The following is a 25,663-nucleotide window of genomic DNA, read 5'->3' on the forward strand; positions in this document are numbered from 1 at the left end:
GTCAGGCCTCCTCTTAAGGGTCATAAGATAAATCTGGTGGGTTGTGAGAAGATTAATGGGAGAAGAGAGAAGAAAAACACTTCTTCAATCTTTGCTTTTTTAAAATTAATTATTCAATACTTGTATCTCTTTGGACCTTGAACTGTGATTTTATGAAAAGCATGTGAAAAGATTAGAGAGGAAATCTTTCTTGAACGGAGCTGCTAACAACTCATAGATGAACAGGGTTTGACATCACAAAGATTGAGATCAACCACTTTAAACTCAAATAATGTGTAGTCATTTCTAAGTGTATCAAATCTTATATATAATGTTAAAATGTAGCTGTACGGCTGAGCTAGCTAGCTAATGGCTAGGAGTCAGATGAGAAAATTGATACCAGCTAAAACAAGCAGTCAGTTAGCTTTGCATAGAAAACAAAGTTTGCCTACCTTGAGCTAACTAGCTAATGAGCCATAGTTAGCAGCAGTTAGTGGTTACTCTGGTGATATGCTGTACCCTGTTGTTTGGAGTATGAACTCAACAGGCTGCCAGTTCTTACATATTGCACCTTTAAGGTAGGCCTACTCAGTTAAATACTAGTAGATGTTACATGTTCGTCTTGCTCCACGATGTGGACCCCTATCTCTTTTTTAAAGGGGCAATATGTAGCTTTGGAGAACAACTTCAAACCCAGATTTTTAATATTTAAAATATCAATGAGGTAATAATACAAACTCAGAAATATGTATTTTTTCCATAACTGAATAAATAAGCTGCTCTCAGAGGAAAATAAGGTTCCCAGAACACTGTTTGAAGCTACATGTAGAAAGGTGGCAGGGTCCGCCACATATAAACAGGATGAAACTGTGTCGTCCTTTAAGGTCACTTGTATATTCAGTTTATTCAGTCAAGAAAACGCAGTGAGTTTGTTTATTTTTTAGTTTGTTTAGGCACAATACTACTAATAAAAAATCAGTAATTGAAGTTCTTTCTCTTCTTATTACAATTTCTGCCCCAGAACTACACTGCTTGCAGTGCTACTTTAAACACATTTTCAAATTCAATTTCAAAACAATTAGGCTACAAGTATTGACAGCTAAATAAACAAAAGCCTTGTAAAGCTTATTTATGCCTTCACGGCTTATTTGTTGGTACATTGAGAGACTGAATGTATTATTTGACCTAGAATCAGCTCATTTAACTTGTAAATGTTGAGTTATGAATAGAAGATTTAGTCAAAACAACAGATTATTTGATGAAGTAAAACAGAGAGATTTGAGATTTCCTGTCACATCCAGTGATTAAAAACATCTTTGTGTTACATAACGTCCACTCAGGTAGACGGTGTGGTGCCGCAGCCCTCAGCGTGCACCACAGGCGCTGATTGGGCCTGTTCTGGTCGCTGATTGGCTGTTTCAGATTCACCCTTCACGCGATAATTCTCGGGCACAACGCTGAGGGAGCTAATCAATCAATCAGCCTCGTTAGCCTCCAGCTCAGGAGCAATTCGCTTCGTGGCACTTAACGCGGCTTAATTGATTATTAGTACAAGTTTATTGGTTTCGAGTGGCGATGGAAGAAGACTGTGATGAAGACTTTGGTAAGGCTGACATTTAAAACGTTTGGTTATTTTCCACAAGAGAGACTTTACCTGCGTGTCATTTAGTCAACTTTAAACGACTTTACAAAACTTTCTGGGCGCATTTAAAGCCGATAATCTCTCACATGAGGTGCAGCTCCCCGTGTTGCTCGGCTCCGCAGAGACAAATTAAAGATTTAAACCTGGGTTATTAACATTCACGACCCGGTGTTTTGTGCAGGTGGGGACAGGTTAGCTAGTTTAGCCGCTGCTAGCCGTGCAGAGTTAATTAACGGTCAGGTGAGGTGGCACGAGGCGCTCCGCAGCTGGGACACTAATTAAGTCACTGCAGACAACAGCTCCTCCCGAGGATGACGTTTATCAGGTTGTGTTCAACCCCGCAGGTCACCGCATGACTCATGAAATATGAAAGACATAACTGCTACTACATTATCAAGTTATTTTCTTACAGGAGAGGCACTTCTTTTAGCTGAGGTGATCAATATTTACAGCCTCCAGGGCTTCGACTTTACAGCTGAGTAAGGTTGAATCCACTGAAATAAAGTCATATATATAATGTGTGATGCAATAATATATACAGTGTGAAAAACATAGCCAGGATCCAGTCAATGCCTCAACACAGTCTGAAAGATGGCTCAGTGTAAGTGGAATAATAAAAAGAAAAAGTTGAATAATTGATTAGTAGGATGAGAAATCTTTTTAAAGACAAAAATGCCACAAACAAATCTTATTGTATCTTCTTAAATGTGACTATTATTTTGAATTTCGTTGTACCCATGGTAGTGACCTGAATATATTGGTTTTGTACAGATGTTTGTTTTTGTCTTTCTCTTTTCTGACAGCTTACAGATCAGAACAATTATCAGTTAATTGACAAATTAACAGGTTTATTGATACTGAAAAATGGATTAGTTTTATTTTATTAGTTATTTTTTCCAAAACTGAATAAACAAGCTGTTCTCAGAGGAAAATAAGGTCCCCAGGACACAGTTTGAAGCTAGAAAGGTGGCAGGGTCCGCCAAATATAAGCAAAGTAAAACAGTATGACATTGGGTTGTCCTTTATAGAATGAATGTCTTTTTATTCAGTTCGTTTAGGCATAAAACAATCAGTCAATGAAGATCTTTCTCTTCTGATCAGAATTTCTTCTCCAAAACTACATAGTGCACCTTTAACAGCCAAAAATAATAAAATCACCGTCCACTGGGTTTGTTTAACTTGATACTTGTGATTCCTCCTCGGTAGCTCATCCCACCAAATTCACCTTTAAACCTCTCAAAATGTGCATGAACTCAGTAGCGACTACAGCCCTGGATGTGAATGCTTCTCTGTCAGAGGGGCCTCTCACAAAATGCTGCTTTACATTATATCATTTTAAATAAATCAGCAAATGCCAGTGGGGACTCATTATGAACTGGTCTGTGTCTGTAGAGGCATTATAAGAGGAGGTTTTGAGGTGGAAACATTTGAGACTGAGCAAATCACATTTGTAAATTCTACTTGTGATAAACCAAAAGTACTTGACATGGGCAAGCTCAGTGTCCTTCACATGAAGATTAGGATGGAGAGAAGGAAGACAGGAAGAAAAAAATACCTCTAATAATAATGAAACATTCTGATAATTGACATTCCCAACATGCACACAGAAAGACAGATACATAAATAATTCTATCAGGCAGAATGTAATGCACATCACTGTGAAGGCAACAGAAAAGTTTTAAGGCTGCTTTTAAAAGTAATGAGTGTCTGAGCACACCCCGAGTCTTCTGTCCTGAACTTAACCTCACTTCACAGCAAGAATACAACTCAGATGAACTGAGAGGTCTGCGTGGTTCATGTCCTTTAGGCATATCTGACTTATGATCAAAACCTTGCCGTCTGTAGTTGGGTTAATGTGGTCCACACCAAGCGAAAAAGTTCAAACACGAAGTTTTAACAGACTGACGGGTAACTCGTTGATTGGACAGCTTTGGCGATTGTCATCTTGCATCATTAGTTTAGTTTTATTAGACTGCAGATCTACTGCACGGTATGAATAATGACCAATAGGTAGTGACGGGATGAAAAGGCGTCGTCTTGTACTTTAATGATTCGGGGCTCACTGATAGACTTAATGAAGTGACAAAGTACACAGAGTAGGATACAAACAAATGGTTTAAAATGGTTGAACCATGGTTTGGATTGATAGTCAGAGTTTTAGAGACAAAGTGCTGATAATTATAACACACATTATGTCTGTAATTAAGTGGTCCAGGCTTTACAGATCGTAGACAAGAGTTAAAAAAAAAAATTCCTTCTCACTTCACTCTGTTACAGACTGTCCAAGCCTTCTGTGTGAGGAACTGGAAGACTCGGAAACAAAGAACGGCCGAGGGATTATGGGGAAGAGGAGGAGGGATGGAGAAGGGGAAGTGTTTAATCAGAGGGAGGATGAAGAGGCGGGAGGGGAGACAGGGAGTGAAAATAAGGATGGGGAGGAGGAGGAGGAGAAAGAAAAGAAAGTTGTCGTGTCAGAAAAGGAAGTGATGGAGACAGAGGGAGAAGAGGAGGAGGAGGAGCAGTTGAAGCTAGAGAGTAGGCAGGGAGCGGAGGAGGCACAGGAGGTGCAGATGGAAGAGAACAAGATTAAGAACAATGAAGAAACAATCGCTGATATACAAGAGGACAAAGACACAAAAGGTCTAGAAGAGAGAGATGAGAAGAAAAAGAGTAGGAAGAGACGAGGTAAGAAGCAAAGTGAGCGTGTGAGAAACAGGAGAAGTTTAAAAGATGTCAGCGAGCGGTTTGAGGAGGAAAAGGGCAGTCAGATACAGGAGGTGACAGTGGTGAGCTCAGAGGACAGCTCGGCTCTGTCGGAGCCTCCCATTGGACTGATGAACAGCTGTGACCTGTCTGATCCTGTCTATCTGGGCTGTGGGGGGACTGGGCTGTACTGCCCCCCGGTTCCTGTTCCCCTGCTGTACTCCTCACAACCTCCAGTCCCGATCCAGCCTGCACCTGCTCAGCCCCACGGGACGAAAAGGCCACACAGCCCCATGCTACCTCACAGTCTCCCTCAGCAGGGCCCACAGCCTCTCGAGGTGAGAATAGAGTGTCACTGTGTACCAGCCCCACACTGTAAACAAAGGTAGTGAACAGCATTGCACCTGAACTTATTTCCAGCACATTTTAACTCATTAACGCACATTATTCCCCTGTATTTGCCCTTTAAAAGGTACTCCACAAATTAATAACTGTATTCCTTTAATAATGTCAGACTCACAATGGACAGTTTTAAATATGCATCTAAACATCTCATCTTTTTTGAGTACTTTGTGGTTTTTATATGTCTGCCTGCCTGTTGACATATTTTGTAAGCATAAAGCACAACTGTAAAATATGCTTAAAAATGGGCATGCAGTCACTAAAGCATAAAGTGTAGTTGCAGTTGTGTAGTTGAGAACAAAATGAAGGCCAAGTTGAAAGACGGAGGATCTGAGCAAGGGGGCTGAAAGTCTGTCAGAATGTGGTGTCTTCACTACCCACAATACACAAGACAGTGAATAGTTCAGTCTGAGATTCAGGTGTGTTATACGAATAGCAGCTAATGTAGCCTCGTGCCACCGGCCTCAAGCAGAGAGAGGAGGAGGCTACAAAGAATTTGTAAGCTCACCCTTCTAACTCCAAACCCTTGGACAATTTTTTCCTTTTCATACCCAACTGACGCAATTTATCAGAGTTTGTGAAACTCCGTCTGGAGTCACGAAAAGGCTTTCTATACAACCTTTTCACTTATGCGGTAGTACTCCCAAAGACCTGTAAACAGACTTTGATGTGTAAATTTGGTGGAGTTTCCCTTTAAGTGGCTTTAAGGTTATAAAAAGATCCAACTTCAGTCTATTGCAGCTCCATGCAACAAACTCAGTTTTGGGTGACATTTTCAGACACTTATAAATGCAATTATACGTTTGTTATAGAGGGCAAACGTGAATGTTATTAATATCAATACAATATATTGAGAGGTGTCAAAAACAGTATTATAAACTCTTCATAATATAATACAGTCCAGTACAGAACCACCACTAACAACAACCTCAATGCTAAAACGTATAATTAAATTATAAAACCTCTACAACAGTGTTAAAATCATTAAAGTAGATTATATGGCAGTTGTATCAGATCACATCAGATTGTACGGATGTGAATTATTCATTCCAGTTGAAACATTTTGATGTCTGCTGCTTCATTTTGGTTCATTTCATCTTAGACCCAAATTCAGCCTGACAGATTAGACATGTTTGGAAACTTTGGGTAAATTGCGGGGAACTTGAAAATAAACGTTGTGAATAATGTTTGATTGCAGAGTAGCATGACAGACACTTGTGCATCTTCTAGTTAATATCTCCATGTTACTCATTTGTCACATATAATTACAGTGTGATGTGTATGAAATGATTAACACCTACAATCTGCTGCAATATTAATGATGTAGTTGTGAAAACAGCCTCCTGATTTAAATCTTTGGCTCAGTGTGTGATCTAGTGTTACATCAGTGGGCGAAAGACTTTCATTGAAGCGTTGGAATAAGGACATGCAGAATCTGATCATGTCAAACCGTGTCAAATCATTAAATCTAACTCTGAAAATATGTGAGGGAAATTTATAGCATTAATTTATTATTTGCCAGTATAACTTACTGTACCTACACCATGAAATTTGCCAGTAATCTTTATTTTGTAGGAAGGCTCCTTCACCACCCACAGTCGCAGATAATCATAAAGTCGTATTATGAACAGCAAGAAATGTCAATTTTCCTGATTTCAGGCTTCAGCTGCACTCGATGGAAAAATAAAGCAAGCAGAAAAGCAAACTTAAACCGTAAAAAAAAAACATGTTTAGCTATAGCTTGTCCTGGTTGTGGATAGATCCAACCAATACAGAGAGCACTGATGCTGAAACAATAAGTCAATTAATTGATTAATTAACAGGGAATTAATTGTCACTTATTTTGATAACTGTTTAATTGTTCAAGCCTTTTTTCAAGCCAAACAATGGCTAATTAAATATCTTTGGGTTAAAGACTGTCTGTCAGACAAATGAGACAATTAAAGATATGATCTTGTGCCCTGGGAAATGAGCATTTTTTACATAGTCCAAACAATTAATTGGTCAATCAGGAAAATGACTGCAGATCATTTGAAGATGAAAAAATCATTACCTGCACCCCTCGAGTGTAGATGGCATATGAGGTGCATAGACAGAACTGGAAATGAATTACTTGGTTTTTGAAGTCCTGAACCAACTTTTATTTCCAGAAAATCTTTGTTGCTTTGCCCTCTGTGGGCTGAAAAATTCAACTGTGCCCTTTTTGGTGCACTTCAGTAGTGTTTTGGCAGACAAAGATCCCTGCTGGATTTTGGTTTACACTTCAGTTTTTTTTTTACATCCTCCAAAATTGTGTTCAGCTTCAAAGAAATGTGATTATTCACACATAACAATGCAAATTAATTATTATTATTTAAAGGAAAATAACAGAGTTAATCAGACAATATTTGACTGAGTTGATGAGTCCTGAGGCAATGTTTGTCTGGTAAATGGCAGATGGAGATAACCCAGGTCTACTCCACCCGGCGCTCCATCCGCTACAGCACCAGGGGTCGAGGCCGGGCCCTGAGCTTCTCTCTGCTGCCGGGGTTAGAGACTGTGGACAGCTGCCTGCTGCCACCTGCACCAAAGAAGAAAACACGAACACTCTACAGTACTGGTAACTGAAGTCAGTGTATCCAGGTGTGTTCAGATTTCACTAAGCAAATAGTTGACCTGCATTGGGTGTGTGTGTGTTTGTTTGTGTGTACATTTGCATATGCGTGCAGATCAGTTAGAGCATTTAGAGGCCTTGTTCCTGGAGGACCACTATCCTGATGCAGAGAAGAGGAAAATCATCGCTGCTGCAGTTGGTGTCACACCTCAAAGAATTATGGTTCGACAGCCATTTTCCTCTTTTGATCCTCTGAGAAATGTCCCTTATGAATCCTTTTATATTGCTTATTTGATGATGCAATTCTAAGAACAGAGAGTACTGCTTATCAAACAGGGAGTTAAGTTTCACCTCTCTGTCTTGGTCTTGGTCTTGGACTCCCTTCTCCCTCCGTCACCTTCCACTTTCTCGCGACCATCCTCACATTTTTTCTGATATTTGTCCACACGTTTTTTGTGTTCCAGGTCTGGTTTCAGAACCGCAGGGCAAAATGGAGGAAAGTGGAGCGCTCCATCACAGCGAAGGTTGAACACAGACAGAGTAGAGCTGGATACAGCAGCAGCCCCACACATCAACAAATCAACCCCACCCTTCCCACACTGGCACCTAACAGGTATCACAGTGTCATCTCTATGTGTTTTTGTAGTTTCCTTGTCCGCACATGGTGAAAATTGTTTTTAAGCTGTGATTTGATAAATTATTTGTTATGTTTTCTCTCTTTTTCAGTAAGGGAGCTCCCTCTTTTTCTGGTCACTTTGCCACCAAGGTCCCTCAGCTCACCTCTGCAGCACCTTCTTTCCCCACCCTGTCCAACCAGACCGTGCCCTCCTACAGCAACCTGCTGGCCAGCCTCAACAGCCCAGGTGTCTAAATCTTCATTTATTGACACATTTTTTCAAAATGTACTGCTGTATGATGCATTTGGTCATTGTGCTCGATAGTTAGTATTCAAAAGCAGTATGGTTTCTGGGGAACTATTCTATTTCCCTGAATCAACCAGAGTCAGGATGTCTTTGTTATTTCTTTGTGTGAAACCAGAGGTTTTGATAAATGGTGAAATTAGCTACATTAGCTTAATTAATTAAGGTGTAAGTGATTGAGCAGCATTCAAATGACGCTTTCTCCACAGCGGAGAGTTTAATAGTCTTTGCTCAGAGGTCTAGCATTAATAATCTTTAATTAATTCACATGTTAGATTACATTTGTTGTTTGCACACAGCCGGAGGTTGTGTTCGGATGAAAAAAACGCAGCTCCCCTTCTTGTTCATTTCAGTGAGGCCACGGTGTATGGGGATACTGATGCAGATGGCATCAGCAAAACCAACCGCAGGGTTGTCTGGCAAAGATATGAAACTGGTTAAATGTTCTTTTTGTTTTTGTTTCAGCAGTTGTAAAATCCTGTCTCATAGACATGCTAAATACAGGGCTTGTTCTGGTCTGAATGTCCACTAAGGAGAACTGAGAGGTCCCACTGATAGCATCAATGCCCCCTTACTATTATCTGTTTTTTCACAATAAAACAAAAGTAGTGGTTGGTTGGATCTTAGTCTGAATTTTATTTTGAATATTGAAATAAGTGGCTTTATTCAAACTACCTTATTTACAGTTTGTAGTTGTTAGTGTATTTTCCTTCTATAAAGTTCCCATTGAGTGAGTGAGTGATATTTCCTTTGGCATAGTAAGTTATATCCTGTACAAACAAACAGTTAGGGAGGGACTTGTTATGGATATTGATTAGCATTTCAAGTAGCCAATAGCGCTGAAGATGTGTTGCACTCCTCACCGTGGAGCTAGCGATCTGCTGACTCTGTCCAGACTGACAGCTACCAGTAAACAAAGCCAGACCGGGACAGAACAGCACAGCCTCAGAGGAGACTGAGGCCAGTTTGATGACAGGGAATACCAAGGTGGTTTTGTTTCCAGGTTTGACTCCGAGCATACCAAGGCTCAGTCAAAAAATAGGATCGCTAACTTTTAGCAGCATTTAGCAGCAAAACTACTGGTACTGGTAGAGTTGTGTAATCAGGGAGTCTAAAACACTCTGCTCCTCTGGGCCATGGTTCCTTTTATACATCCATTTCACTGTCGTAAAAATTAAGAAAGCATCTATTGGATGCAAAATTAGTATACGTCCCCAAAGTGCAGGATGAGTCATCAGCACTTTTTATTGAATGTTTCTAAAATACCATTAAAAATACCTACAAAACTACTTTATTTTGCTATTCTTGGACCTGATACTGGCATATTGGTGAGATATAGAGCAATACCTTGGAGATAAAAACACTTAAACATTGATTTTCACTTCATGGGAACTTAAAGAGAAGCTTTATCTTGATTCTGTAGGAATCCATGCTTTGACTTCAGCCAAGTTTAATCTCAGTGCTCAGTGAACCCTTCACACTGCATGTTAAGAAGAGTAAAATTCCCCAGAAACCAAACTACAGTATCGCTTTAATCTCAATGTTTAATCTCTATTTATAATCTCCCAAGGCCAATCCAGAGTGAGAGATGGGGGCCAGCACCAGCTTTCATCTCAGGGGGGGTTGGCAGAGTACCATCCTCGCCCCATGCACAGCCCTCCCCCCCTGCGCCGAGCCAGTCTCCCCCTTTTCACAACAACCTACAACCCCTCCAACCCGACTCCACCTCTGCTTAACACCCTGGCTCACACCCCACCTCTGTTCCTGGATGCTGTGGAGGCTGGCTCCTCCTTGGCCCATCGTGACTCCCAGTCTCTGCAGACAGACACCAGGTCAGCTCAGCTCACAGCCGGCTGTGACATGAATACTAGAAGATGATTTGAACAGGGACAACGAGTACAAGAGATGACAGGAGGACAGTGGGTTGGCAGGCTGCAGACACGAGCAGGGATCCTGTGAAATACTGATATAATGATGCCTCAGACAGCGCCTGTAATAGTGGGGAGTCAGTTTCAGCTGGCGCTCTGAAATATCTCTGAAATCACGCTGGGAGACGTCTCAGTTGCTTTGTACAAAATTATGTTTGTTTGTTGGATGACATTTATGAATCACAGCACTAAAAGTCCCCCGGTGCAAGACAGCACAAAGACAAACAATGAATATCAAGACATTTTCAATCTGGTCCTGCTGTTAAAGTTAGAGGGCCAGTTCACTTAAATTACAACAGAACATATTTTCACTGGTACGACTTTGAACATAAATAATAGTTCCTTTCAGATCGGTTGACAGTGTGTTCTGTAGAGTAACTGGGACATTCAGTCTCAAACAGTGCGAATAGTAATAACCCAATGACTACCTGCGATGTTAGACATTATGAGGTAATTGAGAAAATGTTTGTTTTTGTCAAGCTAGCGGCATGTCAATGTCATGTTGGTTGGTCAATCTGCTTTGCTGGACTGCCATGAAAGAGGATGAACCCTGCTGATTTTGGCCGTTCCCTGACAGTCAAAGTCAAAGTTTTCGCTTAAAAAATTGACTGATTGGCACCAAGTTTATCATCCTCAGACTTTACCTCTCCCATCACAATGAGGGTTTTAAGTGAAATATTCTTACTACTGTAATAGATTGCCATTAAAATTGGTACACATAAAGCACTAATGACGTCTCCATCAGCCTCGTGTTAACATGCTACACTAAGTTGGTGAACATCACTATGTTAGCAAGATTGACACAGAGTGATAAAAAGACAGATGGATCAGCGATATATGGATTTATCAGAGGAGTTTAAGAGTTTATGACCATATGGATCTCTCTCTAGTAACACTCTATATTGACTAAATTCACAATATCTTATTAAAATAAATATTGATACAACAGGGAAAAATTGACACAATATTGAGTCATAAAACTTTATATTTTTATTAAAAGATAAACATAACAAGGGTTGGAGTGAAGACAGAGTGAGTAAGCGCAGTTGGTACATGTAGATCAGTACAGTATGCTGTAATTTAACTAGCACATCATTTCCATGCTCGATGGTTTTTGTCTAACATAGCCACCATATAATAGTACACACAAGTAAGATTTTCTTATCTTATAGAGTTTGTGTCCTTAATATAGTCTCATAAATTTATGTGCAGTATGCATTGTTGAAACTGTTTTAATACAACAGTGGCACCTGAGCTGACAGGATTGCAGTCCAGTCACTGGAAACAATCCTCACTCCACTACTGGAGCTGAGCAGTAAACAACTCACTGCGTGTGATTGGCTCTCATCTGGTTGTTGCTTGCGGTGGGTCCAAGGATATTTGCATTAACTAGAACTTTTCTCCCCCAAGCATCTTTCAAATCTCAGTAGCTCAGCTGGTGGTGGTGGGCTGCAACACAACAGGTCCCAGTCACAATTAACGGCAGCCTATCGCTGTCCCTGCTCTTGATTAGGTATGTGTGAACAGCCCCTAAATCTTTTTGGGTGAACTGACCCTGACAGGGAGCTGATATGAGTGATTTATAAAGTAATCATTGTAAAAATATCACAGATTTCCTTCTGGACCCCCTTTTCCAGATAAAAATGTTGTCAGTCATTTTTGACAGTCCTGTCACAGCACAGCCTTCACCTAACGTCTCCTTGTGTGACACCTTTTCTCCTTGTTTTGGAACAGAGTGATAAAAAGACAGATGGATCAGAGATATATGGATTTATCAGAGGAGTTTAAGAGTTTATGACCATATGGATCTCTCTCTAGTAACACTCTATATTCATGGTGTGTGCGCCTGTGACTAATTTCTTCTTTGTATCGTCCTCAGTTCTTTGTTTGACTTTGGGGAGAAGCTCGACTATCTGACTCCAAGCCAGCAGAACAACAACCTCCCCTATCAGCTGCAGACCTCCTACCCCACCAGCCAGCCCCAGCATCAGCCTCAATCATCTCTGCCCCGCATGGCATACCTCACCCCCTCCCCCTACCTCACCCCCAACCCCCCAGATTCAAACCCTACCTCCTACCTGACCTTTGGCCCCGGAGGAAACTCCACTGGCATGGTGACCTACTCGACTGGAGGCCACGCCTACTTCCAGTCCCAGAGCACAGGGCAGATCCTGCTGCAGTCGGCCGGTCATCATGGTGAGTCACGTGGATGACATTTGATTTATTTATATATGGAACCAAATTTTAGAGTTATTTAGATATCCATTAATAAGGTACAATAAATATTCCAGTATATTATAGTTGTTTTATTTTTATGCTCCGATGATGGCCGTGGCTGGGGGCATTATGTGTTCGGGTTGTTTTTCTGTCCGTCTGTCCGTCCCATTCTTGTGGACACGATATCTCAGAAATGCTTTGAGAATTTCAACAAGTTTGACACCAATGGCCACTTAAACTCAAGGATGAGCTGATAAGAATTTGGTGGTTAAAGGTCACTGTGTCCTCCAAAACAGGATAAAATGATGGAGTGATGACATTTTATATCCAAAAGGTCAACGGTCAACTTCAGTGTGACTTCAAAATGTTCTACAAAACATGTTCTGCTCATTATTCAATGCAATAGCTCAGGCACTGCAACTGGACCGACACAACCATGAGGCAGTAATTCCTGTTTCTTATTTGTTTGTGACATTGTAATATAATACCTGTATAAAAACAGAGAATCTGGTTACATGAACGCACACTGGCCCTGGTGTTACAGTCATGTTGAGTGTGGCGTCAACAAGCTGCAAAATGTTTCTTTAACACTGTAAATTGCCATTTCAAAGTTTTCTTTCAATTATTATCATTAAACACAGGATTTTCATGGTAATTGTAGTTGTAATTAATCAATCTAACTCAGTTTCTGTGCTCAAAATGGCAAAAAATTTACGTACAATGATACCCATGAGCCAGTCAAAGGCTTCCTTGTTGCAGTTGGGAATACAATTCCACCAAATTCATCCAAAATAAACCCAGAATCTCAAAATGAATTGATTTACATGCTGAATGTATTATTGGGTTTATAAAAATATAATTTTAAGGTTCAACTGGCCTAAACTGATGCATGCAACAGAGCTTTAAGCTCAATAATTAGGCGCCCTAAGAGATTCTGGTGACTGTTCTCCTCAAGCTTTGTTGCACTCAGGCTTGTACCATTGGCTTTTCTTTAATCAAAAAATCAGATATATTCTAGTTGTTAATCTTTTATACTGATGATTTAAATGTAACAGTTTCACAATCCATTGCTCTAACTGTGTAGTCACCGAAAATTGTCTATTCAGTTCTTCTCTACTCCTTAATGACCCCATAAAACTCTTCCTACTCTGCTACTCTGCAGTCAGCTCTCGAGCAAAGACCACAACCAACATGCACATATAAATGTTTATTTTGGCATTAGCATTTCGCCTTTTTATTGATTGGGTAAACCTGGACAGTACACTACAATCATTGCATCCCCTAGTTTAGTGAAGTAGTATGGGAACTTGTCCTCCTGTGCTCTTATTGTCTACTTAATACTATAATGTACACTTTACTTACATACATTCGGACCTCATACGAGTGATTGAATTTTATGTTTTCAAATGTGAATGAGAGAGAAGCTTCTACCATACCAGGGCTTTAGGTTGCAGGTGGTACTATGTTTGTGTCTCTGTTTGCCCTTCTTGTGCATTTGTTCATAGAATAAAGGGCTATTTCACTTAAACAAAACATCTTGGGGGAAGCAAGAGGGAAGACACGATACAAAGGTCCACAGCAGAAATCAAAGCTGGAAACAACGAATTGCGTAGGTTTCTGAACTACTCAGACACCAGGACACCCCATTACAAGTGTTAATTGAACTTTTAACGAAAGACTAAAGATGATAATGACGTATAATCTAATCACACTTACACCCTAATTTTATCTACTAAAGCCTAATGAAATTTGACACAACTACATCACCCGTGAAATATGTACTATTAAAATGATTCAAAAATTCATTTGAATCTTTGTAAAATGACATAAAAGCAGAAACAGATTTAAACCAGACGGGTCACAAAATTAAAAATGAGTTGAGCTGCTCCGCACAACAAAGTGATCCATTTTCCCCCGTTACCCTCCTTCATACCGGCCGTCAGTCAGAGCCTTTGATGTGTCAGACTCAAATAATTCCCACCACCAGACAATTGCATGAATGCCGAATGCATACAAAGTAAAAATATAATGAATTAAAAACTCATTCCTTACTTGTTGCATATTTGTGAATTGCAATAATAGATCTCATGGCACATTTGTACTAGCCTCATGGCACACCATCAACCACTGGCTTATGGTGACGAAGATGAGAGAAGAGAGAAAAAGGGGGAGTCATGGTGAGGGACAGAAAAATGGAAACAAACAGGAATGTAGGGCAGGTAGGCATTTATAGACATATTAGAGGATGAGGTTTGTTTTGAGATGCGGCCCTGCTCTTGAGCTAAAATACCCTCAGTAAAGTTCAACTGTCACATCTCTGTTTAAATCTGTTCCCTTGCAGGTGGGATCACAGCGTACCAGTCGTACCCGTGGGGTAACATGTACAGTCAACCAGCCATCCACCAGCACGCTCAGTGCCCTTCAGCTTATCCTGCCAGTCTAGGAGGGGCTCGAGATCATCAGCCACCCTCCTCCACCACACTGCCTCCCCCATCATTCTTCTCCGGGGGGGACCACGGGCCCTCACATGCAAGCTCCCAGCGCTCATCACACACCCATACACACAACACCACCACCACCACAGCCACCAGCAGCACCGCTGTCCTCCCTCCTGTGTCCACCCTGCGGCCTTCTCGCCACAGAGCAGAGATAACTCCAACCAAGGCTTCATCCCTACTGCCTTCTCAGGTCAGCCCTGCCTCTCCAGAAAGTCCTCCAGTGCCCCCTTGTGTCAAGATTGAGTATGACAGCCCTCGAGAGATTCATAGCCACTTCCACTGCGACTTCTCCCCCATACATTTTTGACTACATGTGTGTTTGTTCAAGAGTGAGTGTTTTTGAAGTATCTATGTCAATGTGTCGTGTGTTAATGTGTTTTCCTGCATGTTTGCATGCATTACTATTGGGATGTTTTCAGTAGAGATATTAATGTCAGCAGACTTGGTCTAGGTTGCATGTGGCTTAGCTGCAATAAATGCTCATTGCTCTGTTAATCCTTTATTTAGTGTCCAACATATTTATAGTTTTAATTGAGACAGTTTTGATGCAGGCCAACAGCTTGGACATGGAGGGGTGTGGGAGGTCGGGTAAAGCGTAGTTCTACGCATCCTTTTCTAAATATGCATGCATGTTCACAAAAATCATGAACGTGTTGATTCAGGCGGGATCACCTACCAACACACAAATAAGCCTTAATGACAAGTAACAAAATGACAGCAAATGGGGAAAAAAAAAAAATTTACTGAACAGAAAACTGCTCAGCATTTCCTATGTAAATAAACATTTATAAATGCTTCATAAGTAGAGGCTGATTTAAAAACACAGTTATAATAATATAAAACTATTTTAAATATATCTTAACAGAAGTTATAAAATTGTTGAATTTTTTTTTTCTTCTTCAGTTATTTTAGATTTAAAAACAAGTCCCCATCTACTTCAGATGTTTAGGAGAATGCTGCAACAATGTCTTGCTGTGAATCTCCAGAAAAGGTTTAGTGGAATATAATAATATCAGCATGAGGTTGAGTAAATAATACATGAGGTGAACTTATCAAGTGTTACCCAGAAACGTAACTTGGTTACTTGATAAATAAATAAAAACTACAGATAGATCTCAGGAACACTATAAAGTTAATTTATTGCTGAATACTGAAACATATGATGATCTCGTGCTTATGATCAGCCGTAGTTAAAAATCACAATATTGTTCACGATAATTACTGCAGAAATACTTTATTAATCACAAGGGAGATTCAAGTATAGACTGTTATAATCTCCAGTGTTATAATTCAGCTTTGTTTACTTCATTTTATGGTCTGTTCCTTGCGGCCCGTCAGCAAATGTACCAGCCCCTGGTAATGGACCACAGACTGAGTGTTGGGAACCTCTGATTCAAGAGAGATGTTCTGTTTATGTGGCTTCTATCAGACCTGCCTTTATGCCTTAAGAGGGTGCTGTTCCTTCATGTGAGATGACCGCATGCTGTGTTTGATTAAACAGCGTGTTTGTCAGCCCCCATTAGGGGGGATGTGTGACAGTCGCTAATACGATAGAGGAGAAGAAGGGCGGAGTGGTTACTAGGGTAGAGGTATCCCAGACAATCACTGATACAGCCCAAATCCTTAATCTGTGTTGCCATCTGCTGTGTTCACACACTTACTGCACATTCTGCTCTGTTTGTTCTTAGTATGCAAGTCAGTCATGAGGGCTTGAGGAAACCAAATCCCTGTATGAAACTCCGCCCCTGAAAGAGCTGAAGGAGTTTTCCTGAGACTAGAAAAGACGTCTGGGGACCAGCGTGTCATTTTTTTGCCCTCAGTGGTGAAAGTAAAACAAAAAGTTTCTTGTTTTAACTCTAGTTAATATTCCTGGTTCGTAGTCCTGCCGTATGTAGAAGTAAAGTTTGAAGTGAAGCTTGGATGATGATGATGTGGGAGTAAGAGAAGGAAGCGTTGGATGAGAGCGAGGAGGAGGTGGCAGGGACCAGGGGAGCACATAAAGGCGGGGAGGAGGGGAGACGGAGGAGCGAGGCAGTGTGTTGGTCTGGGAACGAGGGAGGAGAGCTGAGATGAGCTGTTGCTATGGGAGGAGGAGAGGATGATGGGTGGGCTCTGCCAGCAGGCGTGGGAGGGAGAAGACGATGGGGATGAGGGAGGAGTGTGTTCGTAGCACGGGGGGTTCTGGGATGAACAGAACTGTTGGTTATGTAACTGCTGTATTTGGGTTTTTAATGAACCTCTCTCTTCCTGCTCACTGGCTACTGAGCTGTTACTGTTGGCAGGAGGAGTGCAGCATAAACACACACACATACACAAATACACACACACATAAAAACTTCTTTTGCAGGGCAGAAATTTGTCAAACTCTCTTGCATGGAGAAAACACACACAACACATTCATTTCAGGAATGAAACCCAGAGTGTGAGAGCTCTATTCAAACTTAGAGTAGCAAAGTTTTCACTTTGACTTTTATGTATGTGTAGGTGAAGCCTCTCATTTTGTGTCTTTCAGTGTTGTTGTTTTTTCTTTACATTCATGTGTCAGTGAGGGGGCACGTGTGACTGAGGAGGGCTTCATGTCAGTTTAACTCGGCTATTAATTTTTCCAGGACTTCCCTGGTGTGAACAGAGAGGGCTCTGAGCGCAGCAGCAGCAGCGGAGCATGAGTGTGTGTGTGTGTTTGTGCATGTATGTGCATATGTGAGAGTGTGTAAAGTACAGGTATGGGATGCTTCAGTTCACCCCGATCCTGCCGTGTCAATATTTACTCAGTATTTTGAGATTTGAAGAAAGGGAACTTGTTTCAATATTTATGGATGTGGTCGAACACGAAATCCTCGCAGTCTTTCCAAACCCTTTGAGTGCATGCACGCACACACACGTACACGCACACGCACACACACACACACACTGCTTGTATACAGTCAAGCACTGTAGTTTATTGATATTAGTGGATAACGTTTATTGATTTAACTGATTGAGAGTGATAATGTTTGTTGTGGAACAAAGCTGAAACACGGTTTGGAGATCCTCCAGTCCTTTGCTTCTCTGGTTCAGCTGCCATTGGGTTGTTGATTTGTGGTTTGGTTTGAAAAGATACAACAAATAGACTTGTGTTGGGTTTGGAATAAACAGGGAACACTGTGGAAAGTGGCTGGGGATAAACAACAACTTACTTGATAAAATTAATAGATTTTGCCTATTCAAATGTTGTGTAAAACTGAAGACAAACAGTGGAAGGTCCAGATTTGACAGAGATAAAATATCTCACCTAACCATGTTGATAGTCAACATGTTTACTGAAGGTGCTGTTATTTGAATGTGGCCTTGTATAAAAATGCCTAATGACATGCAGTGTGACTGAGATGAGGTGTTTGTTTGTTTTAGACTTGTTTCCATTTACTCTTTGGGTCTGGCAGTACTATTGTGATAAATATCCTCTAAAATAAGCTCCGTGAGGTGGTTTGGGTGTTGGCAGTGAAGGAGGACTTACAGGAACATTTCCTTTTTCAGTAAAAAAGCAAATATGCCATGTCTTTATCTTAGATTTATATTTTGCTGCTGGAAAGGAAATGGTGGAGAGACGGTAAAACAGAAAATAACTGCGCTTCTGTGGTTATGGTAAATATCTGATGTGTGTCCGTCCAGCTGAGTATGAGGAAAACATTGGATTACTGTTAAAAAATGATTATATTAGGACTGGATGATTTGACATCAAAGAACATTTGAAAGCCTGGTTACCATGAATATGGGGAATTTTTGGTTGGAAATTGACTTAATTCACTATTTATCAAAAGTGATAACGACTACTGTTTTGGCTATAGCTTAAAAAATGCCAAAGAAAAGCTTTTTGAAATGTGATTATTTAGCTTTTACCTTATTATTATTATTATTATTATTATTATAAAGTAAATATCTTTTGGTTGTCAAAACAACACATTTGACGATGTCTTGCAAATTATTTAAAGTATTTTTGATTATTTTCTAACATTTTGGTGACTAAATGATGATGAAGAATCTTTTGTGAAAGAATGTATTAAAACATTTCTATTTCATTTGATAGCACATTAAAAACAGAGTAGTTCATCATTTTTATTAGTTTAGACAGTTGTCAGGCCCCAAAGTTTAACGCCCACGTCTCAACAGTCCCCCTCTATTACTGTGAGACTAATCATATGTAAACACACGGGATGAAAAATGACTGAATTTCATGGCGTTGTGAAATATAATCACAGATGCTGATGGATGCAGGTAGGGCTCATCCAGCTACCTGCTTATGTTTATGTTTGTCCTGCCTGCCAAGCAGACGCTGTTACATAACCCGTTTGTGTGTCCGTGTGTGTGAATCTACTGTATGTTTGTGTGTTTGCATGAATTTACGTATGTTGTCTTATAAGCCAAATAGCCCATTCCCAGAGATGACACGCTGTCCAGGAATAACATCTTTGATCTCCAAACCATCACCACCATAACACATGCGGGCACACACGCACGCACGCACACACATAAACACACACACACTTTGTTGATTTTACAGCTTGTTCAGTTCAGTAGGAAATATGTCTGGCTAGTTACTGTACAGCCTGAGCCCCAACTTCTCTTCCCCTCCCAGACTACCCCCTCAATTGCGGCTTGTTCAGGTCGAGTGTGTGGATGGAGGAAGGGGAGGTGTAGAGGAATGCAGGGTTGGGTCGGGTGGAGCGGGATGTCGGAGGGAAAAGAGGGGTCTCTATGTGGGCCTGTATGTGGACTCTATGGTGAGATTAAGGATGTGTATGTGAGCGCGTTGATGAAAGTGTGTTTTTCTACTGTGTTTACTCCACTGGGGCCCGCTGCCTACCTGACAGTGGAGAAAGAGGTGAGAAGAAGAGTCAAGGTGAAAGGAGGATATATTTTTGGGCTGGTTGCAATCTTTACCTTCTATTTTTATGTTTTTGTGATCTTCTCTGCGGTAGAATTGATCTTAGTATATTCAATTCAATTCTGAGGCTTGAGAAATCCACAGAAACACAAAGCAGGAAGGATGAAAGATGGAGGAGAGAAAAGTGACAGAAAAGCAGAAAATGTTAGGAACTGAACTGAGCTGAACTTGAATTGGCTCGTACACTCCAGGTTATACAGAAACGCATGCTTATGCAAAAATGCGCACACACATCCCAACGTGCAGGGCGGCGGGAACACTGTAGGCTGTGTACGGCGGCTCTCCTTCACTTCCGCACCATAAATGTGTGTTTGCTATACGAGGGAACACGGGGAGAAAAGAGGAATTCATGTTGGTGTTTATTTGAGCTTTGGCCAAATCCAACCTCGGGCGGCTGCGTTGGCGCGCACTCGCTCTGCACCAAACCCCAGCCGCTCCTGTACCCCCAGCCAGACACACACACATACTGTACACACTCAGGTACTGGAGCGCACACACAAATTTTACTATTCACACACACACACACACACACACATACCTGTCCATCCTAGCCATATCAAGGTGTGTTTGTCTTTCCCTGCCCACCATTTTAGGTCCTCCCAGAGCAGGTATTTCCCTCTCTTTCCCACAGACACACACACATTTTCACACACACACACTGCTACAGAGGGGGCCTGTCTGTGGGCTGACTCGTGTGAAGCACTTGCATTGATAACCTGCAGCTCAGAGTCATTCAGTCTCACTTTGTGGCCGTCCCCCTCGCCTGGAACTCCCTTCGCCCTGCTCTGTCTCCTTTCTGGCTTCTAACTCTAGGACCGTCTGCGGACACACTCGGACCCCCGCGTTTACTCGTCACCCCTTCTGTCGCCATGACGCCTACTCCACCGTTGTTCCTGCTGCTGCTCGGCCTCATCGGGGCTCAAGCCACCCCTGCCGTGGACCTCCGCACGGCCGCCGCCATGGGTAAGACTGACGACCTTTAACCCTTGAAGCTTATCCTAACTCCAGTATGTGATGGTGTGATTTCTGATGTCTAACACTGGCTTTTACTCAGTCTGATCATCCTTTGGACTGTAAACTTCAGAATAGAAACCACGATTAAGCTAAATAAGTTAATTTTAAAGGAATATTCCACTAAAGGTTTGATAACAACTTTAATTGTTGTAATGTGGGTCACTCTGTTCTTTCTATATATCCTTAGTGGTGTGATGTGTGTGAGACGCATTTGATATAAACTCCCAGAGGCAACAGAAGTGAAGGAGAGAAATTAAAAAGTCATGTTTTTACTCAACTCAATCACATTTTACTTTGAAATTGGTCTCGATAATTGTTTCAGCACTCTGATTATTTTATTAAATCTTTAGTGTTTAATAATTCCACATTAATTTGCATTGAAGTTTCAGTGTTCAGTGTGTTATTGATAAGAAGTAATTGGTTTGGAGTGATTAGCCAGTCAATATAAAAGACAGCAGTGGTTTTTGTGTTGCTGCTGGTGGTCGGATGGTGTACGTGCACAATTTGGATGACTTACAGGAGGTAGCGTGGCAGTTGGTACGCTGTGTGTGAGTGTGTTTGTTTGTGTGTGTGTGTGTGTGTGTGTGTGTGTGTGTGTGTGTGTATGTGTGCAAGAGAGAGAGAGAGTGATGGAGATGTTGGTTGGAAGAAAAACTGGAGGGAGGGAGAGAGGTGAAGGGTGAGAAGGGAGATCGGTGATGTTTAACAGACTCTGGAAGTTTTAGCCACAGTTAATTAACAAGACCACAAACGCCTGAAAAGCCAACACATCCTCCTTTTGTTAACAGTCTCTGTTTATTATTACCACACACTATAGGCTGTTTTCTGCTTTTCATACACATAGAGTAGCATGCATACATGCATACATACATACATACATACATAGCGTCATCAGTTATCAAGTTAGAATGTGTAGTTCTGACAAAAAGTCTTAACACAAACTCTACTTTTTAACACTTTTTAACGCAGTTTTCAACCACACTTCTGTCTTAAGTCGTAATTCTGACAATAATTTATTAATATTATGATCTAAGATGTACTCTTTTAAAATAATATCAAATATATTATTTAAAGTGGCTTTTTGTTAGATCCTTCTCTTTCCTTCATCCTTGTTTTTCTGGCCAAGCATTTCTCCATCCCTCCCTCCAGCCTAATCTCTCTCCTCCCTGCATCCTGTTTGTCTGTATCCTCCCACTTTCTCACCAGCCTCCATCGCCTCCACCCACCCTTTTCCTCTCAATACCTCCGCTCTCCCCATGCTCCTCCCACTTCCCCTTTTTCTCCCTTCTCCGTCAGCTTTATCCATGGATTTTGCTTTGTACATACAGTTGTTATGGAAACCATAAGGAAATAAATCATAATAATCTCTTTTCTGTTTCTTCATTGTAGCGGCAGGTTTGTGCAAAACTCGTCCCACAGACATCGTGTTCATCATTGACAGCAGCCGGAGCGTTCGCCCTTCTGAGTTTGAGCAGGTCAAGGTCTTCCTGGCAAAGGTCATTGAGGGGCTGGATGTTGGACCCAACGCCACCCGTGTCGGAGTTGTCAACTACGCCAGCCGTGTCAAGAATGAGGTATGGGTTCACCAGTGAAGGTTCAATTTATTTGTCAAACTATTTAATATCACTAACCATGCTTTTATGCACCTGTAGGTGTCATTGAAGACACACAAGTCCAAAGCCGGACTGATTAAGGCCGTGACCAAGATCGAGCCCCTGTCCACTGGAACCATGACTGGTCTATCTATCCAGTTTGCCCTGAACGTGGCCTTCAGTGAGGCCGAGGGCGCTCGCGTCAAATCTCCTGACATCAGCAAGGTCAGACATGCATTAACACATGAAATCCAACATATTCAACAATTCTGGTCATCGTTTATTTTCTAACTTCGCTCCTCTTCCCTCACAGGTTGCCATAATCGTGACAGACGGGCGTCCCCAGGACAATGTGAAGGATGTGGCTCAGCGTGCTCGGGATGCCGGCATTGAGATTTTTGCCATCGGTGTGGGACGTGTTGACATGAGCACCCTGAAGCAGATGGCCAGCGAACCTCTGGACGACCACGTGGACTACGTGGAGAGCTACAGTGTCATCGAGAAGCTCACCAAGAAGTTCCAGGAGGCCTTCTGTGGTAAGATGGGAGGAGGAAAGATGAGGGATTTATTGGTTAAATCTAGGGATGGGAACAGACAGTGATGGTTGAAAAGAAATACTGTCAGGGTGGGTTGTCATGTTTATCCACCGCCTTCATGCCTGTGGAGACAGCTGTCTGTTGAGGGTAAGGTGTCAGGACTGTCATCTTTTCATTCCAATATATTGTTCCAACCCTTTTGTCCTCTCCCCACCTCAACAACACTACAGTATACTCATTAAATATTCCCAGTGCACGAGGACAATAGGGCAGGAACAACCTTCTGGAAGGAAATTCGCTCCTGTTTTTCAGTCAACTCTCACATAACCGAGAGGCGAGACTGATCTCTCTGTAATTACAGATTCATTAGTGACAATCATTAAACTTCTAATTAGTAATGCCCCTTGGCTCTCCCCAGTCTGCAGCAGTTTTGACTGCTGTCTGCCACTCAGTCTGCAGCAGCCAATTTGGTGCAGATGCTCCTCGTCCAAGGGCAGAGCTGCATGATCGCAGTGTTGGATTGTTATTGGATGAGCCTGTGCCTCACGTTTAGAAACAGACAAACGGATCTTGTTCATTTGAGGCTTCTCCAATCTTTTCCACCTGTTTGTTTTAAGGATCCACTGGATTCATGCAACATTCTTATATCAAAAACTGTTCAGGTCGACTGCAGGTCACAGTGGATCATTAAAAAAAAATCAATGCTAGATTTTCCCAAACTGACATAGTTTCATTCTCTCCTCCTAACCCCAACCCACCCTCCCTCCTGTGTGTGTGTGTGCCTCAACATATACTCTACTGTGTGTACGTGTGTGTTCTGCATGCACACACGCACACAGTGTCGGACCTGTGCGCCACTGGGGATCATGACTGCGAGCAGGTATGCATCAGCAGCCCTGGATCATACAAGTGTGCCTGCAAAGATGGCTTTACCCTCATGGACGATGGTCGCAGCTGCAGCGGTGAGTGTCTGTGTATGAAGGTATTCGTCCAAGCGAGGTCACTGTGCTCCCGGAGTAACACGCATTGTTGTGTGTCTGACATCACCAGCTTGCAGCAACTCTGCGACAGATGTTGTGTTTCTGATCGATGGCTCTAAGAGCGTCCGTCCCGAGAACTTTGAGCTGGTCAAGAAGTGGATCAACCAGATCATCGACAAACTGGACGTTTCTGACAGCAAGGCTCACGTTGGACTGGTGCAGTACTCCAGCTCAGTCAGACAGGTCTGTGTTTCGCATCAAGGGTTACCCAAAAATGAGCTTCTTTCTCGTATGTATTAACATCATGTTTCTGTCTCCTTCCTGCAGGAGTTCCCCCTGGGCCGCTACAACAACAAGAAAGACCTGAAGGATGCTGTGAAGAAGATGGCCTACATGGAGAGGGGAACCATGACAGGCCAGGCTCTCCGCCATCTGGTAGACAACAGCTTCAGCGCCGGTCAGGGCGCCCGACCCGGAGTCGCCAAGGTGGGCATTGTCTTCACCGACGGACGCAGTCAGGACTACATCGGAGATGCCGCCAAGAAGGCCAAGGAGCACGGTGAGAGGGAGAGGAGAGATTACGTTTACTGTGGTAGAAGTAGATACAATACAAAGCCTACTTTTACAAGTCGGATAAGGGGGAACCTGTTTGTTTTTATCCCGCAGGTTTCAAGATGTACGCTGTTGGAGTTGGCAACGCAGTGGAGGACGAGCTGAAAGAGATTGCCTCTGAGCCGACTGGAGAGCACTACTTCTACACCGCCGACTTCAAGACTATGACCCAGATCGCCAAGAAGCTGCAGATTAACATCTGTCAAGGTCACACATGATGATTAAATACAAAATGCTGGTGTTATTACCTGTCATGTTATACTTCACAATACAATAACTCACAACTTGAACTTGTGCCTTCTGTTTCCACAGAGGAGGACCCTTGCGAATGCGACTCCCTTGTAAAGTTCCAAAAGAAAGTAGAAGATGCCCTTCAGGCACTAACGAAAAAATATATCCTTGACTTGAGGTGAGATGTTGTGAGAATATGACGTCTGTCGAGAGGTTTTAATGTCGTTATCATATTTTCTGTCTGGTTGTTTGTCTTCATTGTTGCTGTCCTTGACAAAATCTTACTAGAGAGTATGTCGAAGAGGATCGCCCTGCTGGAGAACAAAATTGTCTGAGGACTCGCATCCAACTCTTCCTCAATCATCTGCACACACACACACCCACGTACACACACAACCACACACACAAACAGTCTTTACTTCCTGTAAAATACTGAAGAGGAACCTGTGTGTGTGTGTGTGAACCCTGACCTCTGCTTGTCTTCTGAGCTCCCCCAAACCGCCTCTGCCCCCTCCTCTCTCGGTTTTACCTCTTCCACCCTTGGGTCTCCTGGGACACGAAGCGCCGGTTGCCATGGGGACCACGCCTTTGTGTGTGTGTGCGTGCGCTCCGAAGGTCATCCTCCATAGCCAGCCTGTGTGTTTGTTAATAAAAGTCTTCCCTCATAGGGAAACGGTATATTGAAGGGTTTTTCTTTGTTGCTGCCACAATGTTGAATTTCCCCAAACCCCCATCGAGTCTGCCTGTCATGTCAACGGAGCAGCACATCACCCTCACTTGTCTGTCTGATTATATCTGTTACTGTCATCTTTCCCTCTCTCTCCTCTCACATATGAAGGCTTCATCTTTCTTCTCTTACCTCCACACAAAGGTATCTGATATTATATATGGTATA

At 42.1% G+C, this 25,663-nt stretch overlaps 2 protein-coding genes across 2 annotated transcripts; both read left to right on the forward strand.

The window, feature by feature from the left end:
- Positions 1 to 1,453: 1,453 nt before the first annotated feature.
- nobox (NOBOX oogenesis homeobox) lies at positions 1,454 to 15,377 on the forward strand. The gene is made up of 9 exons (XM_084379253.1): positions 1,454 to 1,582; positions 3,899 to 4,662; positions 7,163 to 7,325; positions 7,435 to 7,541; positions 7,784 to 7,932; positions 8,046 to 8,182; positions 9,810 to 10,071; positions 12,047 to 12,363; positions 14,726 to 15,377. Exons 1-9 carry the CDS (start codon positions 1,555 to 1,557, stop codon positions 15,187 to 15,189), a joined length of 2,391 nt encoding a protein of 796 aa, XP_084235379.1. The 5' UTR covers positions 1,454 to 1,554; the 3' UTR covers positions 15,190 to 15,377.
- A 4,459-nt stretch (positions 15,378 to 19,836) lies between these two features.
- Positions 19,837 to 25,417, forward strand: matn1 (matrilin 1). The gene is made up of 10 exons (XM_084379232.1): positions 19,837 to 20,766; positions 22,207 to 22,391; positions 22,470 to 22,634; positions 22,723 to 22,945; positions 23,785 to 23,907; positions 23,996 to 24,168; positions 24,253 to 24,484; positions 24,592 to 24,744; positions 24,850 to 24,930; positions 25,054 to 25,417. The coding sequence occupies exons 1-10, from the start codon at positions 20,673 to 20,675 to the stop codon at positions 25,101 to 25,103; spliced, it is 1,479 nt and encodes a 492-aa protein (XP_084235358.1). The 5' UTR covers positions 19,837 to 20,672; the 3' UTR covers positions 25,104 to 25,417.
- Positions 25,418 to 25,663: the final 246 nt, after the last annotated feature.

The sequence above is a fragment of the Pagrus pagrus genome (genome assembly GCF_965226575.1).
Source record: "Pagrus pagrus genome assembly, chromosome: 17".
Taxonomy (NCBI): domain Eukaryota; kingdom Metazoa; phylum Chordata; class Actinopteri; order Spariformes; family Sparidae; genus Pagrus; species Pagrus pagrus.

What these genes read in the sequence shown, in the direction of transcription:
- nobox (XM_084379253.1), top strand. Translation starts at nt 1,555, where the DNA reads ATGGAAGAAGACTGTGATGAAGACTTTG. An exon ending in CCCACACTGGCACCTAACAG is followed by an intron (nt 7,933 to 8,045) that starts GTATCACAGTGT and finishes TCTCTTTTTCAG; the next exon opens with TAAGGGAGCTCCCTCTTTTT. An exon ending in TCTCTGCAGACAGACACCAG is followed by an intron (nt 10,072 to 12,046) that starts GTCAGCTCAGCT and finishes TATCGTCCTCAG; the next exon opens with TTCTTTGTTTGACTTTGGGG.
- matn1 (XM_084379232.1), top strand. Translation starts at nt 20,673, where the DNA reads ATGACGCCTACTCCACCGTTGTTCCTGCTGCTGCTCGGCCTCATCGGG. An exon ending in CCAGCCGTGTCAAGAATGAG is followed by an intron (nt 22,392 to 22,469) that starts GTATGGGTTCAC and finishes ATGCACCTGTAG; the next exon opens with GTGTCATTGAAGACACACAA. An exon ending in ACTCCAGCTCAGTCAGACAG is followed by an intron (nt 24,169 to 24,252) that starts GTCTGTGTTTCG and finishes TCCTTCCTGCAG; the next exon opens with GAGTTCCCCCTGGGCCGCTA.